Raw genomic sequence first — 17,931 nt, 5'->3', positions numbered from 1 at the left:
TGATTATTTACCAAAAGGAGTGCAGCACTAAAAGGAATTAATGAATTGACAGAATCCTACTTTTGCTATAATTAAGCAGAACTTTGATTCAGGTATGTTCAATGTATTTTAGATGATTTTCCAACTCCAAGAGCTATGATGTGTTTACATCATATGAATCCCAGTCACAATGAGACAGTGGTGAAATGAGTTGCACTTTTAGGACCAGGAGTTAGACTGATTTTTATGCATCTGACCTTGTTAAGAGAGCTTTCTTGTGTGCTAACTTTAGTCTGCTGATACTGTTTCTGCTCTTCTGTACCTGCCAGGTGAGTTGGCCAGGAGAACAACTGAAGAATTAATATATCTAATTAGACATCAGAAGGTCAACATGGAGTGACATGTTGCAAATGCCTCAAGCCCAGGGTGAGCTTCAGTCAGAGCTTAGACATCTGAAAGGTCATCTGCAGACTATGCAGCCCACAGAAATGGAGGCTTCTGTTTTTCTACTCAGAAATGACTTGGAGTTTTACTTTCTCTACCTTGTTCAGTGAACAGATTTCGGGTCATACACCATAAAGCAGTTTATGTAAAGCACTTGTGAAAATGCCATCCATACTGTGTGCTTGGTCCTTCAGTTTTAGTGGACACTTGCACCTGAAAGGTGGTAGCCTCAGTCATTCTTTTTTTAGGAGACAGAGTTCTCCATTTCAGATACCCACTGCAGGAACATATGCATTGGGAATTAAGGTTGTAACAGTTTCACTGTTTGCATTGAATTTCCCTCGTTTTCTTGTTGTTTCTTTGAGATAAATTCACACTTCCTTTTTATGAATGTATTAAGTCGGATACATTGATCTGACAAATGTTACTGTTTGTGGAGAAGATAGGAGTACAAGCAGCAGTGAAGAATTGCATGCCCTGCCCATAACATTTGTGACCACACATACAACCATAATGCAAATGGAGAATAAAAGTGCCAACAGCAGGTTATATATAACCTATTATTCATTTGTCCATCTTTGTATTCCCTTGAGTCCTGGGTCTAATTCTAGGCATAAACTGCAGGTTATAATGGTTTCTCCACAAATAATGTTTCTTGGTTAATTGATTCATCATGTTAATGTTGTCACAGGGAGAATAATGGATGCAGACATTAAAGCTACATTCCTTGAAAATGTTTAAAAACTTAGATCTAAATGAAAATGGCAATAACTGAAATATTGTCAGTTAGGGAACCTTCTTCAATAAATGTCCTTTGGGAGATGAAACTTGTTCCTCATCCAATAAATCAGATGTGGATTTCTTTGTATCATAAGGCATTTTTTTCTGATCATCATTTTTCTATACTGATCACAGAATCAGTGAACCTACACCTTGTAATGTGAATTGAAGTGAGTCTGAGAACAGAGTGCTTCTGGGATTAGTGTTCAGATATGGTCAGATTGTGTCAGACTTACTTCCAGAATTTTTCTGCAAATTTATATTCCCAAAATATTAATTAAAAAAACCCCAAAACACCTGAATTATCTGAAATAGCTACCTTTTCTGTATATTTGTAGTGTACCTAATGACTCCCAAAAAAAAGCATCTCCACTTTCTACACCTGGACCTATTTTCCCCCAAACATGCAGAGGGATTGGAACAGAATATGTACTAACCCACCTCCAGGTCTGACTTTGATAGCTGGGGAGTATTTTGACCAATACAAGTTCAAAGTAAAATCTTTGTGAACATAGATTTGGCATGATATGTTCAACAGCCATTTGAATATCCTCATAGTGTAAGGAGAGAATACATTTATAGCCATGTGGTGTTTGTTTCCACATGGTGTGAAAATGAGTTTAGCTCAATGGAACACTTCTCTTTAATGCCCAGCTAACTGGAATTTTACTGTGGCATTTTTAGTCCTAAGTAGTGTGTATGAGAAATGATGTAGTAGCTCTGTGGCTCAAGAAATCTTGAGTACTGAATTTGATGGCTGTCTCTTGAGGTCTGAAGGTGTGGAGAAAGATGATAGCAGAGCCTTCGTCTTGTCTTCAAGTGCAGTGCTTGTCACTCAAAAGTATTTCTCAAGTTACAGTAAAGAAGTAAAAATAATTAAAATGTAAGAGCCAAATGATTTGGCAAATACTGGTCTGTAATTTTGCAGAAAACAAACCTTTGGGTGCAAAGGGATGTGTCTGCTTCTTAAACTGGAGGCCATATTGGAGCTCAATGATGTAGGGATCTGGGGAACTCCAGGATGTGTTTTTCATCTTGTGTTCGGGAATAATGTGCCCATCTTTACATCTCTGTGTGGAGTATGACCAGCTCCCCCTCCATCTGCTAGGGAGGGGGGCAAGCTCAGTCTGCTCCCCATTGCCCCTCAGCATGACCCAGTATGAGGCCTGCCCTGACCAGTCTACACCAGACCTGTGTGGCAGTTTTTTTCTTTCCCAGTATTTGCTTTCACTATGCAGCCTGAAAGATGACCTGTCATAATATTCTTCTATCCAAGTGGCTTTACTTTCTGGCAAGTTTTTCAGTAAACAAACTTTTACTGTGACTGGAAATTATTTGCAGTGAGAACTAGAAACTCTACGTCCAGATATGACAGAGAAATGAGTTCATGTCTTCTTTTTCTTTTTTTAATAGCAAACATGGTGTCATTTATGCACAGTCAATGTTCAAATAGCTGAGCAGTCACTTAGAGGTGTTTTATTTTTGAGGCTACAGTATTAACTGAGTACACCATTCCTGGATTGGACTTCGTAGTGCTTGACCTTTCCCAGATGAAACCTTTATTAACACTTTTCAGTTTGGAGGCCTGGCAGTCCAGACAGTGACCTTTATTCCTCTGGTGTCTGAGACAGGCTTTATCACTCTGACAGAACCTAATTAAAATAGCAAAAAAAAAAAAAAAAAAAATCAGTGAGTGACGTCAGTGAGAGGTGGAGAACCAGAGTAAAAGCTTTTACTGGCCAGAGTACATCTATAACTAGCTGCAGCTCTTCCCTTTTCTTCACTGATGGAGGCAATGTTATTTTGCCAGCCGTTATTCATTTTCAATGAGCAGGGATAATCTTTCTTAATCCCTTAGAGGAGTTTCTTTGCAAGATGTCCATTCTGAACTTTGAATCACATTTATGTAGAGCCAGATTCTGTCATGCTCTTTCCTGCCAAATAGTAGCTTCCTCTCTTAAAAATCCAATCGTGAGTAAGGACAAGAATGAAAAGAAGTAAACTTAACGATAGATCTTTAACTAATGAATCCAACTGTGTGAATTTTCTCATGCACTCACTTCTTTTCACAAACAATTTTCACAAACAATGATTTAAACTTTTTATTTTATTCTTAAACCCTTCCACTTAACCTACATCAAGATCCCAAGATGTAATCTTTTTTTTTTTTTTTTTTTTTTCTTTCTTTCTTTCTTTAATGGGGGAGAAAAGCTTGCAAACTATGCAGTTTTGTTTCTCTTCTTCACAGGTTCAGCTCCTACCAATGAAACTGGGAGGTTATGGCCATCCCTATGCTGTTAACATGAAAAATTCAGTGACCCCTTTCAGCTACTCTCTCAATGATCCTGACTCTCATCAGAAATTTATATAATCAGTTAAACAAAACACTGCCATTCTTGCTTTAATCTTCTAAGAATCCTCACAATGCAGCAAAGTCAATGCTATTCCAGGCAGACAAATTTAGAGTCTTTAGGTCAGAATAGTTCTTCCATTAGCTTATACCAGACCATTTCACAAGAAAGAAATTCTCTGTGCTTTTCTTCTCTGTTTACCTGTTAAGGTCTTTTTCTTAACAGAGTGAAGAAGCTCTGTTATATTACCTGTTTCTCATTTTTTGAAGTTCTTTGTGAATATCCATCCCTCTTGTTTCAGTCTTTTTTTACTTTTATCTTATCTGTTTGTGAGATTAAGATTTGCTGGTTCACATCAGTTTTGCTGTTTACATCTTGAAAGGTAGGTGTATTAAGTGTCAGAGTTTTCAGATCTGGGTTATTTTCAAATAGAGCAAGGCTGATCTTGAATCATATTCTTTACATGGTGTGTTACAGTATTTCTGTTCCATAAACTTTGTCAAGAAGATTGTAAATTTTAGTATTTCCCTGCAAGTTTCTGAGAATCATTGTTAATATCAGCTACCCCAGTTCTTCACTATCTGGGACCTTTTTGTGCTGAATCTAAATCGTGAAAGCAGTTAAACAGCCATGAAGGGGACACAAGGAAGCAAGGATCTTTTAGCACTTCAGTTCTTTAGAGAATCATTCTGACAATAAAAAAATATTGTTTAATCAGTTCTGCAGTAAAAAACATGGATGCTTCTTATAAGTGTGACTTAAAAGAGGTGCAATTGAGTATCAGCTTCAGCCACTTGAATCTATGCAGATAGCAAAACTGAGGATATCAAAGTACAAATTCCTGGTATCTCTCAATGGCTTAGTTCATAAAGTAAATGCACTTGCATGCGAAAAGGTTAGATTGTTTTAACTCTGTATTTCATTCAATTTGTCATGCAATATGTATTCCTTAGTTATGGTGTTTGATTTGCATAAGCTTTACCTTTCCTATTGCTACTGTCTTTTCTCTTCCCTTCTCCTCTCTCCTTCTCCTCCCCCTCCCTCTCCCTCACCTTCTTCTCCTTCTCCTTCTCATTTTTTTATGTTGGCCACAATTGCAGTCGTGTTCTAAAGTTATTTACAATTATAAATCCTGGTATCACATGCTTGATAATGTGGTTGCATTTATGTAAGCTTTTCTCCTTTTATGTTATTGTGGTTTTTCAATGTATTTTCTGTTTTCCCATTAATATACCAGGGAGGTGCTGAATTACATATTACTGATACACTGGAGCTGCACTGGTGAAGATTCTTTCCCAGAACAATAACTCTTTTTCACTTTGAAAAAGCCTGTTCGTTGAAGGACAGTTGTGTGTTCAGATAGCTGGGTTGTTGGATTTGACTAATTACATCCTATTACAAGCGTGTCTTGACAAGAACCTGACCTAGGATCCATTGTAAGCTCAGAAATTTCTGAGATAATAGTGAACTCTGGGAAAGAACTGAGAGCAAGGGGAGTTTTAACGTGGTGTTGTCTATTTCAGTGCATTTTGAACAAGAAGCTCTTCTCCATTTTAATCATCTAACCCTTTCATATGTTATTGATTGTAGTTGATGAAGGAGTTTCCCCTGCTCAGCATGTTCAACATCCATGAAAACCTGCTAGAGGCTTTGTTGGAACTGCAAGCATATGCAGATGTCCAGGCAGTCTTAGCAAAGTATGATGGTAAGTTCAAATACGTATTTGTATTTTCTCTAGGTGATACACACAGGAGAAATATATTTAAGTCAAACTCCTAAAATTTAGGAAACACTATAATTAAATTGATAGGCATGAGCTTCATACATGCCCTTACACAGTCCTTTATCCAAAGATTAAATACTGTGAATTTTTTCTGCCAACCCATGCTGAAATCATTGTACAGGATGATAGCACTCACTAGCAGCTCCCCTATGCTTTCTTTGTTTTTTGTTGGCGTTTAAAGAATGACTGTTTAGGTTCTGCAGAATTTTTATTGGATGCTATTCAAACCTTTTTTAAAAAAAAAAGATTGTCAGTTCCCTTGTGGACTTACCTGTGAATGTTGACTTAGTTGCATAGAAGAAAACACTGATTTAACTTCATAGCAGTCTAGTGAGTAGCAGACTTCATGTCTTACAGGGAAACCTTGGAAAGCTCAGAAGACCAGGTGGACCGTTTTCTTTTGTTTTTAGTAGACACTGGTTTATGCAGCATTGCAGCTCTTCATGTTCAAATCACAGCTGCTGGAGCTCTAGCTCTTTAAACTTGAAGAATCTAGGGTTTAAGAGACACAGAGGTAGAAGCACCAACTGGCATACTTTGTTTAGTTCAAATTAACTGGGTTTTCCTAGTAATGCATAAAAACTTGGTGACAAAACGGGAATGCAATCCAGTTCTTTAGAGCAGCATTCATCAGCCTGCAGTTCCACTCTTCCTCCTCTTACTGCAGTTCCTGGCTTACTCAGTAGCCACTTTCCAAGTTCTGCATCAAGTGAATCAGGGAACCTACAGATGTCAGTTTCCTATTGTGTTACTACACAGTCCTCATTCATCCTCAGAAAAGTGTCATTCTGTGCATTGGGTTATGGGACCTTATGAAAGGAATATTACATAATGATATAACTAGAAATGAGATCATAACCTGCATGGATCAAATAGATGACTTACGTGAAACCTATGTAGCCTTAATTTTGATGTTTCTTAACTATTTTGCCTGGTTGATCTTGTAGCCTTTTAAATGTTCTCAATTGCTAACTCTTACTATCTTTGATGTTCTTTGAACAACATTTTAAGGCTTGAAACATCCTCAGTTCTGGAAAAATAGATGGACATTATTTGAGCTACTGTTGTATAAATCCTACCAATATGGACACTGGAGCCTACATCCACAGTGCTCATTTATCTTTCTCCTGGATTCTTTTAAGGAATTGGCTGGTCTTCTGTATCATTTGCTTACTGAATTGTCTTCTCTTCTGCATGATCAGTTTAGTTTTTAATGGCTCCCACTTCCTACCAGAGGTTTCTTGTTCAGCCAGTACCCCTCATTCAAGTTCCATTCTTCTTCTTCTCCTACCTGCGTATCCAAATCTTCTCTTCAGGCCAGTGATGGTCAAGACAACTTCTACCTTAACATCTTTTCCAAATATCTTTACTCTGTGGCTTCTGCCTCCCCTTCATTTATCATTCTCTGATGCATTGCCTGGTGCCAAAAAGCAGAGCTGGAAGAGCTCATGCAGACAGAGGTTTCTCAATGTCAGCCCCAGTCCTTGAGCCCTTATCATCACACAGAACCATGGCAAAGGGATGATGCATGTTCACTGGAGTACTGAGGCCTGTACTTGTTCAGCAACGGTTGGTATAGCAAAAAAAAAAAAAAAAAAAAAAAAAAAAAAAGCAGAAATTCCTGCTGAAAATGTGCTAACTCCCTTCTTCTAACGTCTTACAACTTATGAAGTTAAGACAAATTTAAATGAGCCTTATCATAGACCACTGGCTTGATACTAACATGATCATCCTGCCAGATTTCAGACTCCTGCAGTAAACTGTGGCAAAGGTGAGGCTATTTACAAAAAAATAAAAAGATAAATAAGCAGCTGGTTACAAGCAACATTAGTGATAATCACTCCTACCAGTCCAGTGTGGAATGTTTTCAGCTCTTTTTGGAATCAAATCATTATAATCAGAGATCAAAATGCCACCCAGGCCCTTGAGTGTTGCCATTCAGTAGCAGTAATGACTCTGGGCCAGATCTTGGTTGTACTTAGTCTGATGGAAGAAATTGGCAGTTAAAGTGATAACATCAGAATCTCTCTAGTAGCTCCTTGTATTTCAGTAATTCCTGTGACACTGGGAGAGATTCCTATGTTCTTTATTTTGCCATGTTAAAAAACGAGTAAGTAGAAATGCTGGTTTTTATTCCCCAGGCATCACAGTATATTGGCACCTTCTAGTCTTCAGTGTAGTTATGAGGTAATAGTCCTGGGAAATAGCAGGACTGTGATAGAACAGGGTATTAAGCTTGTATTCTAAAATCACAAGACTAAACTCCACTGCAAGCTCTACTTTGGCATCCTAAAAGCACTTATCCCTGATTTTAAACAATACCATGGTAGCACTTTATGTCATGGAAGTTGATAAAACTTGAAAGTGTGTTTCATTTTCTCAAAAGTATCTAATAGAATCAGAACAAGTGAGACTTAAAAATAAAGCTCTTACTTTGGCTGTTTGAGCACAGGCAGTTTCAACTCACACTTTGGTATGGTGTGTGTATGCACTAGGTTTGCAAAAGGACTCAGCAAACACAGGCTTAACCAGTATAACCCTTACAGTTCATGAGTCTCAGAAGGCCTGTCTCAGGGAGTCTCAGCTCATTTTAGAACTCATCAGCTTCATGTGTTGTAAGATTTATTGGAATATAAAACACTGAACTCATTTATACTTTCCTATCTGCAGTTTCTGTTGGTCCCACTCCACTGCTTTTTTTTTGACTGAGACCAAACCTGATTTATTGTATTTTGATAACATATGAACAAATTATTTCCTTGAGCAGCCTGCTCCCACCCTGGGCTAAAATGTTGGACCACATCATGTGAAACCTCAGCCTCTATGAGCAGATGCACTGCTTTACCAAAAGCCATGTGTTAAATTGTGTTTACATTATGTACCTGGCAACAGAGCTGATGTCCATACTCATTATTCATGGAAAAAGGGTCTCATTAGTGGAACAGCATGCACTGTTGCTGAGCTACATCATTATGGTTTCAGAGTTCAGTCTGTCAATAGAGTGAGGATGACCTAAATACTGTTGAATTCTGAAAATATTTTTGGCTCTGATTTAATGCATATCCATGTTATTTACAGCAGAAGTAGTTATGGCTGGGGGAGTTGGTCTGCTTGTAGTGATGTTTAGAGCAACTGATTTATTAATTTCCCTGGGCAGCCAGTTGCTTTGTTAGATATTAAGTGATAACCTGGGCACTATGTGAAAACTCAGACTTTTCTGGCAATTTAAAGTCAGGCTTAGAAAGAATGGGTGCCTCTGTATTTAATCTTAGTGATGCAATGTTTCTTCTCTAAACCTGTCCTTGCTTTCATTTTTTGAAAGTACAGTGTTTTCCAGTGAGCCTAAGCCTTCTGGTTTGCAGGATGAACACTTTATACAGATTCTTCTCTCACACACCCCTTTGCAGAGAAGGAGAAAGGCCGTGTTACCATGCCAGAGTCCCAAATGTGGAGTTCACTTGAGATGATATTTTAAAGTAAAGGACACATAGAAAGGAAATGGGGTTTAAATACAAAAGATCTCATTCTGCTCTGTGATTTGACACTTCTTTTATTTGGTATCAGCTTACTGAAGCAGAATCCTGCTTTGAATTAGTGTTATATCAAAATGCAGGCCTTTGAAGAAACACTTTAGAAGCAGAGACTTCTTTTTCTTGGAATACTTTTAACTTAATGAAATCCAAAGTTAACAAAGAGAAGTGACTTTTCTAAAATGCAGCCTATTCAGAGCCACTCTCTTTTCTCTGCCCCCTTCTGTACAATTTCTACCTGTCCTTACAGATAATTCATGTAAATTCTATTTATATTGAAGGCAGTCCTTTTGTAGAGAGTTGCAGATTGATGAAGCAATTGCATGCAGCCTTCAGTTACATTAGCTATGGTCTCCAGGGGTGTTGTAGATAGTTTCATTACTTGCCATGTTTATATTTGACATTTTGGGGATATTCTGCCTGGTGGAGGTAAGTGGGTAGGTGTTCCAAGTGTGATGAAGAGTTTTCTTCAGAGTTAAAGATGTAGCCAGTGGCAGTATGGAAGCAGCCATTCCCTCATACACACTATTTAATAACCCTTTTGTTTCTTTGAAAGAGATATCTTAAGAGAAAGTTCCTGTTAGTTATGGTTATACCGAAACCTAATCTGCCTTTTCCAAAAGACGCAAATCAAGGCCTCCAGTCTGTGTAACAGTAGTAGCAAGAGAATAGTTTGTCTTTGTTCCTGTCACATCTTTTCCAGCTTCTGCTTGCAAGAACTGATTTCTTTCCTCTGTATCAAAATCTTAGTCACTTCAGCTAGGTTTCAGCATCAGTTCTGTGTCCGTTCACACCACCTGGTTTCTTTTTTTTTTTTTTTTTGCCATATGATTCTGTAGCATTTTTTGTTTTTCCTATTTGTGCAAAAGCACAAGAAGTCTAAAGTAATTGTACTAGTCTTGCTCTTTTCTAACTTGCTTTAGCAGAAATTATTCCTTCCCCTCTACTGGCATTTAGAATTGAACTTGCTGAAGTTAAAGTGGCTTATGCTTGGTCACTGATATGCACAGCGAGAGTGGCAAATGAAATGTTTAAAATTAGCAGTTGTAAATCTTTCCATATCTGAACAGCATAAGTTTTAGTTGTGGTCATGGCAAAATAGACTTCTTGTATGTGCTGAAATGGTTTTCCCATTCTAACGTAGTGGCTAACATGTTTGATTGGAATGTTTCACATTACTGAGAGACAATGCCAAAAGTACTGAGACTCGGAACTGGATTTTGTAAGCACCAAGTTCATAGTTGTGCTCCATCCAGCATGTTTTCTACTACATTTTTTGGGAAAATGTGATCATTGTTCTAATGGGATATTAAATCTTTTTGATAATGTTTTTCCCCTGATGTTCAGCTCATACTTTTCTTTAATTATATCTATCATATTACTCTTGTTTTTAACCATTTGTATCAGCTTAATCCGCTTTCTTTCTTAATGTTTGTGTCTTTATAGATGGCTGCATTTCTCTTCTGTCATCACTGGTCCAGCCTGCATGTATTTATTTGCTAAAGTGCTTTCAATCTATGAGCAATTCCTCTACCACTTGTGCAAAGTAGGGATTAATTTGTAATTAGTGACTTACATTTTGCATTTATTAATGACTAAAGCAATTGCAACATGCCTGTCTCTTCATGTTTAGAGCCTTCTGCTGACTTGGTAGGAAATGTATCATTCCATACCCAAATTCATAATTTTTTGGTTTAGTTGCTGTTGATAAGAACAATAGATCCCATGATGATTTTAGATGATGCATGGCATGCTCTGCATATCCATAGCATCTTTCTATCAGTTCAGTCTTATAAGCAACTGCTTAAGAAGCAAATTAATAGTAAGAAATCACTTTTCCAACTCTCCCCTACATGCTGGGGCTTACTAAAAGAAGATGTTTACAAATTGAGTCTAGATTTTTGTATTCTGTTTAACAATACAAGCAACAAGAAGGAAGGAGGGCCTTTTTTAGATGGACACATCAATTTCTATTAGGTAAAGATGTCCTGATGGATTTGACAACAGAATAACAGTCACATCTTTCAGCACATTGTGGGAGCTCGACATGTAATTACAGGAGGGTGGGAAAAAGTGTGTGTGAAGATATTTTGCCAGATGGCTCACGGAGCTGGACACAGTCATTTATTAAAATTTTGCTTTGGTTCCTGACAGAGTACATATCTCCTAGGGCTAGTTTGGACATGATTCCCTTGCTAAATTCAAATTGTTACCAGACATAATTGTTGATGCCTCTCTCTAAAATATAAGGGTGCAGTTTTGGAGTTGAAGCCAAAATTATATCAGGATTTTAAAGTATTGTAGTCATAGACCAGCATATAGCAGGACCAAATATTTATGGTCTAATGTGTAGCAAACAAAAACACTTCTGAAAGCAAGCAGGCATGGACCTGTTAGGGCTTCTCAGTTGGACTAGGCGATGTCCAGAACTCACTTCCAGCTCCAGCCACTCTGTGATTCTGTGATAAACATTAATATTTGTATCTATTTCTTGCATTGCTACAGGTCTATAAATATTATCCTCAAACAAGTGCTGCTTGCTCTCTAGGAGCATAGTACTGGAAGAGACCTCCTGGGTGAATCAGGGCCCTGCTGTTGTATTCCCTGCGTGATACTGCCCTTTCCGTGAGCTGAGCAAGCTCCATCCTAGAATTAGTTGGGGTTTTTTCCCTGCTGTTCTACCTGGAATTCTCCCTCAAGTGTTCATTTTACAGAAATTTTCTTTTAATCTGCAGCCTAAATTTAATTCTGTACCCTTTATTGTTTTGCCAGTGTTGTTTTTTACCCAAGCAACCCTTCTTCTCTCCTGGTGTTTCATGTGGGTCTGCATAGGGAATAACTGGATCTTCTCTCAGTCTTTATTTCATTTGGTTTGATACAAAAACAATCCAATCCTTCTTTTTTCTTTTGTTGTTCTTGACCATGGGTGATCAGATTTGAATGCAACGTTCTTTGAGCAATCTCATTTCTTCTCATGTGAGACAGAAAGGCCTCACATGGTGTATCTGAGCCTTAGCTTCTCTCACCACATTTCTCTTCCTTGCAAATGCCAGCTGTTCATTGTGAATCATCTTGCAATCTATATGCACAAATGTTTCCAGCTCAGGAACACTTGCTGTCTCCTAGAAGATAGTGTTTTGTAATACTGTGTTGTTTTAATATATTTAAAAGGCGTTTTTGTTTACTGGAAATAACTTCTAACTCCTGATGTTAAGGAAAATTTGTTATAAGGGAGACTATTGGATGTGTTCAGAAAGATTTTCTCTTCCTGTCATTGAATATCTGCTCATGCTTGTGTCTGTAGCTATCATCTGTTAGTAGAGTAATTAACATATGTGTCATCCAAACTGCTCTGCATGCTGTTGGTTTAAATTACTTCAGTCTCTACAATTACATAGTCCAGTGAAATTATAGTTGCAATATATTGTAGGGAAGCTTCCAGTAGGATCTGTACATCTCATACTTGAAGTGCAAGTGCATAAAAAGATAAGAGAATTTAACAGGTAGCCTTTTCAAAGTGCTTCAGTCATTCTGGCAATGTTTTCTGTCTCACAGAGTAACATTGTGCCTGGTTGCTTGGTTATTCATAAGTACAGGATGGTGACTGCTGAGATATGACTTGCTTGTCCTATTTAACTCCCTTCTGGAGCCCTGTCTTGCAAGGCACATGAGTTCAGTGAATAACAAGTGTCTGCTAATCCGAAAGTAACCAAGTTATCTTGGTAATTTTGTCTTTCTAATCAAGTTTAATGACAAACCAAGGGACATATAATTTCTTAGAGCACCAGTCGAATTAGCCCCTCCTCAGTTCTACAGTGGACTCCTTCAGTGCTTTGTGTTTGCTGTGCTGTGTTTCCTGTTTGCTGTGAGAAGTTATCAGTGTGTACAGAAGGGTTTGCAGAATGCAGCCTTTAGTGGGCTTGGGATTTGGAGGTTTTTTTTGTGTAGCTGTAATCTCTAAATTTTTAATGCTGAAATATTTCAGTCTTAATATGTGACTATTGGGTAGATTACAGAATTACAAAATAAGCTGAGTTGGAAGGCACCCACAAGGGTCATTGAGTCCAACTCCTATCCCAGCACAGGACATTTCCAAGGGTCACACCACGAGATTAAAGATGTGGAAGTCAATTCTCTGTAACAGTGAGAACAAATATATCACTCAAGTCTGTTAAGCAGCGTTTCTCTCTAACTTTTGAATACATTGTGCCAATTTGCTGGTAGAAAACACCTGTAAATTTAGTTAACTAATGGGTTAAGTCAGGTTTATGATTCCTATGTGTCTCTGAACAGGATGAAATGGCCAGAGAGTGTCTGGTGAATGTGTGTTTTGGTCTAATATTTTCTTAAGAGACAAAACACCTTATTTTACTGTCGGTCTTTAACTTCAATCAATCTACTGGTTGGTTGCTTGCAAGTCAAATCCATAATTACTTGAACAGTTGTTTTAACTTGTATAGCTGCCACATACTCATATTAGACAACTGCTTCTCAGTGACAACATGGAGAGTGAGTAAGATAGCCCTCAGCTATTACTTAGATACTTTGTGAACTGTGGAAAAATTCAGGTATTCCAAGTTATACATATATATACATTAATGTATGGAGTAATGAAGTCTTTCATTTTGTCTCTGTCATGCCACTCTTTGAATTAGTTTTCTAATGAAAGCAGTTGCTGTTTCAGTAGCAGTTCCAGAGGTCATTAACACACATTTGAAAGCCTGCATATCAGGTGTAAATCTAAAAATCCATGTGACATGGCAGCGTAAGTCCCAAGATGAGAAAGTATTCTGAGTACACATACTAATTTTTTGTACGTCATGCTTACTCTTAAGTATCAAACAACTTTCTTTCTGCACACTTTTAAGTTTTCAAATGTTTACTTTTTTCCTTTCTTTTCAACAGATATAAGTTTACCAAAATCAGCAACAATATGTTACACAGCTGCATTGCTCAAAGCCAGAGCTGTCTCTGACAAGTAAGTGCTTAAGAACCACTGTCCAGCAAAATTCCTGATTTAATGTAAGATTTTTCTTAGCTGAGCCCACACCCTAACAATCTGCTGATTAAGCAGGAAAATTAAGACCTGCAGTAAATTGATAAAATTACTTCATATATAAAAAATTTGTAGTGATAAAACATTGCACTTGAGATGCTAAGGAAGAAGAAAAGAAGAGAAATGGCATAAATTCAGTTCTTGTTTCAGTTTTATGTATACTGTCTGGGTGAGCTTTGGCTTCCTAGATAGTATAGTGAAGATGCAATTGAAAAGGGTTGTGTGGCTCAACTTTTTCAACTTTGTGTAAACTTGACCCCAAAACGGTGATAACTAAATGTGGATGCACTGGTAACAATGTCATTTTACAAGTGCTGTCAGCACACTGCTCATCTAATTAAATAGCGACAGGTGGATTTAGCATTATTATGTCAGGGATTCTGAGAGGTAGATGACGTTCATATTTTCAGAGACACAAATATCTGTTCATTCCTTTTATGTTTTTCTCTTGGGTCTCAACCTTCCAAGGTGCTGAGCACATCTATCTGATGCCTGTGCACTCGAGAGCACTGGCCCACTCCGAAAGGGTGCTCAGCTCCTTGTGAGATGGAGCTCAAAAATCCCCATTCCGCTCTCAGATGCCTTCGCACAAATCTCAGGCAGAGTTGTGTCTGTGCACCTGAGTGTTGAATGCCCCCTAAAGTTAAAAAGCAAGTGGAGTGGAAAGCCATTTTCTTGACTGACATCCTGACAGTTTTTGCTTTTAAAGTGTATGTACACATCAAGATCTAAGTAATTTTCTTTCATTCTTTTTATCCTGTAGATCGCCAGTACCTACTGCAACATCTTTCCTCCCTACACAGCGACTCCAGCTTGGGAGGGCAGGGCTAAGGTTGTCACAGCTTTCCCTGTGGTGTCTGCCTGCCAAGTACAGCTCTGGAGTTAGCCGTGGGGTGTGAGGTGAGAAAGAGATTGCATGGTCTGGTTTTTTATTCATTGGGGCAGATGATTTGCCCACAGTTTGGGCATGCTACCCTCAATGGTGCTGCAGTCAGTAGACCACTTGCTACTGCTGCTGCATCGTGCTTCCATCTCAACCTGACCCAGGGGCATTGGGTTGGGAACCTTCCTAAATCTTCCCCAAACCTGTTTTTAATAGAAACCCTCCAACAATAATTTGGCATTGGTTTTTTGGGGGTTTTTTTGGTCTTGTTATTTTTTTCTTTTATTTTCCTTTTTTTTTTTTTTTTTTTTTTTCCTGCAGTTTCAGCCTTGAATATACCCCTAGCAAGGTACCTAGAGCAAATTTAGATTAGTGACAGAGAATTAATTTAGATTAGTGTTTGAAGTGAATTTCTGCCATGATTAGATACAAAAATGCTTTCCGCTTCTGCTGGGATTTTTATTGGCCTTGATGTAATAGATCACTCAGAGTTTCCACTTGCTATGGAAGTTTGGAGAACATAGGAGAATTACTCAGTTTGGTTACACGGGCCCATGTTCTAGATTCCTTTTCTGACATTTTCTCACTAGCATTTCTGACCTAATGTGTTTGTTTCTTTGCTTTTGTAGATTTTCTCCAGAGGCTGCCTCAAGGCGAGGGCTGAGTACTGCAGAGATGAATGCAGTAGAAGCTATTCACAGAGCAGTAGAATTTAATCCACATGTGCCAAAAGTGAGTAGTGAGAAAACATGGTTGTAGCTCTAGCACTGCTGAGGATATAAATCCTGATTTTTGTATTAGAATAATGAGTGGCATTGTGGAAAAGAGCAAACAATGGAAAGGGAAAAAAGCTTATAGTATGCACAGCTTTTCTATTTGCAATGTCCCATTCAGGACTGTGCAACTTGAAATTTTAGCTGATGTGGATTTCACCAAATGCTGTGCTGTGGGCAGATCATGCATAAAGATAGATTATTATTTGCAAAATAGTCATTAAAGATCTTCTAGATCAAGGCAGCATATTTTATTTGTTTTGATGATTATATGTAAGAAAATGTGTTTGGCATGCTATACAAAAGAACCTATCTTTGGAGTTCATGGTATGATTCATATAAGCTGCATTAGTAATTCCTTATGCAGCAACCTGTCATTAAGTTCTGAGAATGCAAAGCTCAGAGTTGAAGAATTGCTGAGAACTGCAAAGTAAAAAAAATGGATTTGTGTTCTAATTCCCATACCTGCTCTCTGGGGCTTGTATCGCAGCAGTAAGAATGTTGCCGAGAGGTTGCTGAAGGCTAAAGGTGGATTTTTTTTGGCAATTGGACCTTTTTGGCCTCTGAACTTCACCCCACAAACCTTTGGGCTAGTAGTGCCCTTTGAAAGTAAGCAGCGGAAAACTGGGATGGGTTAATGTAGGGAACCTATTCATTAGGTACAGTTGAACACCAAGTCTGGTCAAGATAAACCCAAACCCTCTTCCCTGTGTACACATGGATTGCAGAAAGTTAATTCTCATGCATTGGGGAAAACAGTGTTTTCTCTGTGAGCTTTGTCTGTTATGCCAACCACTAAATAGCATGGTGTAGCAGCTCTGAAAGTTAGGCTGTTTGTTTAATAAAATCATCTAGATTTCCTCTACAGGAAGTGTAAAGAATGAACTATCTTAGACATCTTTAGACAGACTTTTCCTCCTCAGTGTTTCTATACTGAATATTAAAGGAGCAACTCTTTTCCAGTAAAGGCCTGATTTTTAGACAACAAAGTTTAGGTGAGAATGAGTCCTTCTGTAATATTAGCTGGGCTTCTATTTTTGTGCCATTCTATAAAAGGAAAATATTAAATAGCTTGATTCCAGGCCTTCTCTGTTTACTTTCTCCCATCCCAATGGTTCTTGCAACAGCACAACCATTGGTATTTCTCTTCTGCCCAGTCTTCTCCTCTCTAGCACAGTCCTGTTCTGGATGGACCTTTCTAAATGTTTTACGGAAGCCCAGTTAGAGATCTTGCCAAGGAAAATACCAGTTTAGCCTGTCAAGAGCAATCCTTGGGATCCATCTCCATGCTATTGATAAATGTTTCCATCACAATCTCTTGTAACAGTTTGCATACTGACATTCCATATTAACACACCGTGTTTCCATCTTCTTTAAATGAATGACTTTATATTTATATGTCTCTTATCAGTTACTCTGAGTGGGGATCTTTTTGCTTTAGGTCAGTTTTTCTAGTCTGGCTGTTTCTGGGACCAGTTTATTCGCTGTTGAAGGACAGAGATGGTGGGTGCACTGGCCTCCATTTCTGTGCATGCTCCTAATGTCCATCCTGCTATTGTCTCCAGGCCCTGCACTGCCATGAAACTGAGGCCAAGGCTTCATTTACTACCTTTTTGCTTTTTCTATTTCTGTTTCTTCTTCAAGAACCTTGATGTTCTTTGGTATGACCTCCTTCTCAAAATCCACTTTACTGTAAGTTGTGGCATTTGCTCCATAATCTCTGCACTTCCAGATCTCCAAGATCCTGCTTTACTTGTAGATCACAACTTTCATTCATCCTTTATGACCTCCTTCTTTCTAGGCAGCTTCTGGTTAGGTGGCTGCTTAATAAGAGGCTGAATTTCCTCTCTCACAAATATGCCCACGTGTGAAATGCAGATTCTATATTATTTTCTCTACTTTTGATTTAAAGAAATTCCAGTCCTCTTCTTCTTAAGTTCATGTTGTTAATTGATTCCCTCTTATTTTTCAAAGTCTGACACTCTGAAATTGAAAACCTTTGTGAAACATAAATTACCAGGACGACAAGGTAGTAATAGCAGCAGATTCCAGAAGTTCTTTTAGTTCATATTTTTGCATTAAAAAAGAATAGCTGAATACAGATTAATATACAGCAGTGCTGGTTTCACACTCATTCCTGCTGCTATTAGCTAAAGGATATTAAGGTGTGAAGTTCATTTTTGGTTATAATTTTACACACTGTGGATATTACACCTCAGTTTCCACTCAGTTGTAATTGAAATCATATCCCATTTGTTTTTAATGAAATGAGGATAAGTTTTAGCAAGCAGCATCACAGGAAATATAACAGGGCCACAAAACTAATGGGTGTTCAGAGCTTCTCTAGGATCT

At 38.1% G+C, this 17,931-nt stretch overlaps 1 protein-coding gene across 3 annotated transcripts in view; it reads left to right on the top strand.

Annotated features, from left to right (window-relative positions):
• Window positions 1-17,931, top strand: part of ST7 (suppression of tumorigenicity 7) — a 138,222-nt gene that overhangs the window by 102,173 nt on the left and 18,118 nt on the right. For all 3 annotated transcript variants that reach the window (XM_066318982.1, XM_066318983.1, XM_066318985.1), the window contains 3 exons: window positions 5,145-5,259; window positions 13,773-13,845; window positions 15,436-15,538. In XM_066318982.1, the coding sequence (XP_066175079.1) occupies window positions 5,145-5,259; window positions 13,773-13,845; window positions 15,436-15,538 (291 nt within the window). The remainder of the gene's footprint in view (window positions 1-5,144; window positions 5,260-13,772; window positions 13,846-15,435; window positions 15,539-17,931) is intronic.

Source organism: Sylvia atricapilla, chromosome 5, assembly GCF_009819655.1.
Source record: "Sylvia atricapilla isolate bSylAtr1 chromosome 5, bSylAtr1.pri, whole genome shotgun sequence".
NCBI classification, from domain to species: Eukaryota; Metazoa; Chordata; class Aves; order Passeriformes; family Sylviidae; genus Sylvia; species Sylvia atricapilla.
Note: the sequence above shows the minus strand (reverse complement) of the source record. Positions and strands in the feature narration are given on the sequence as shown.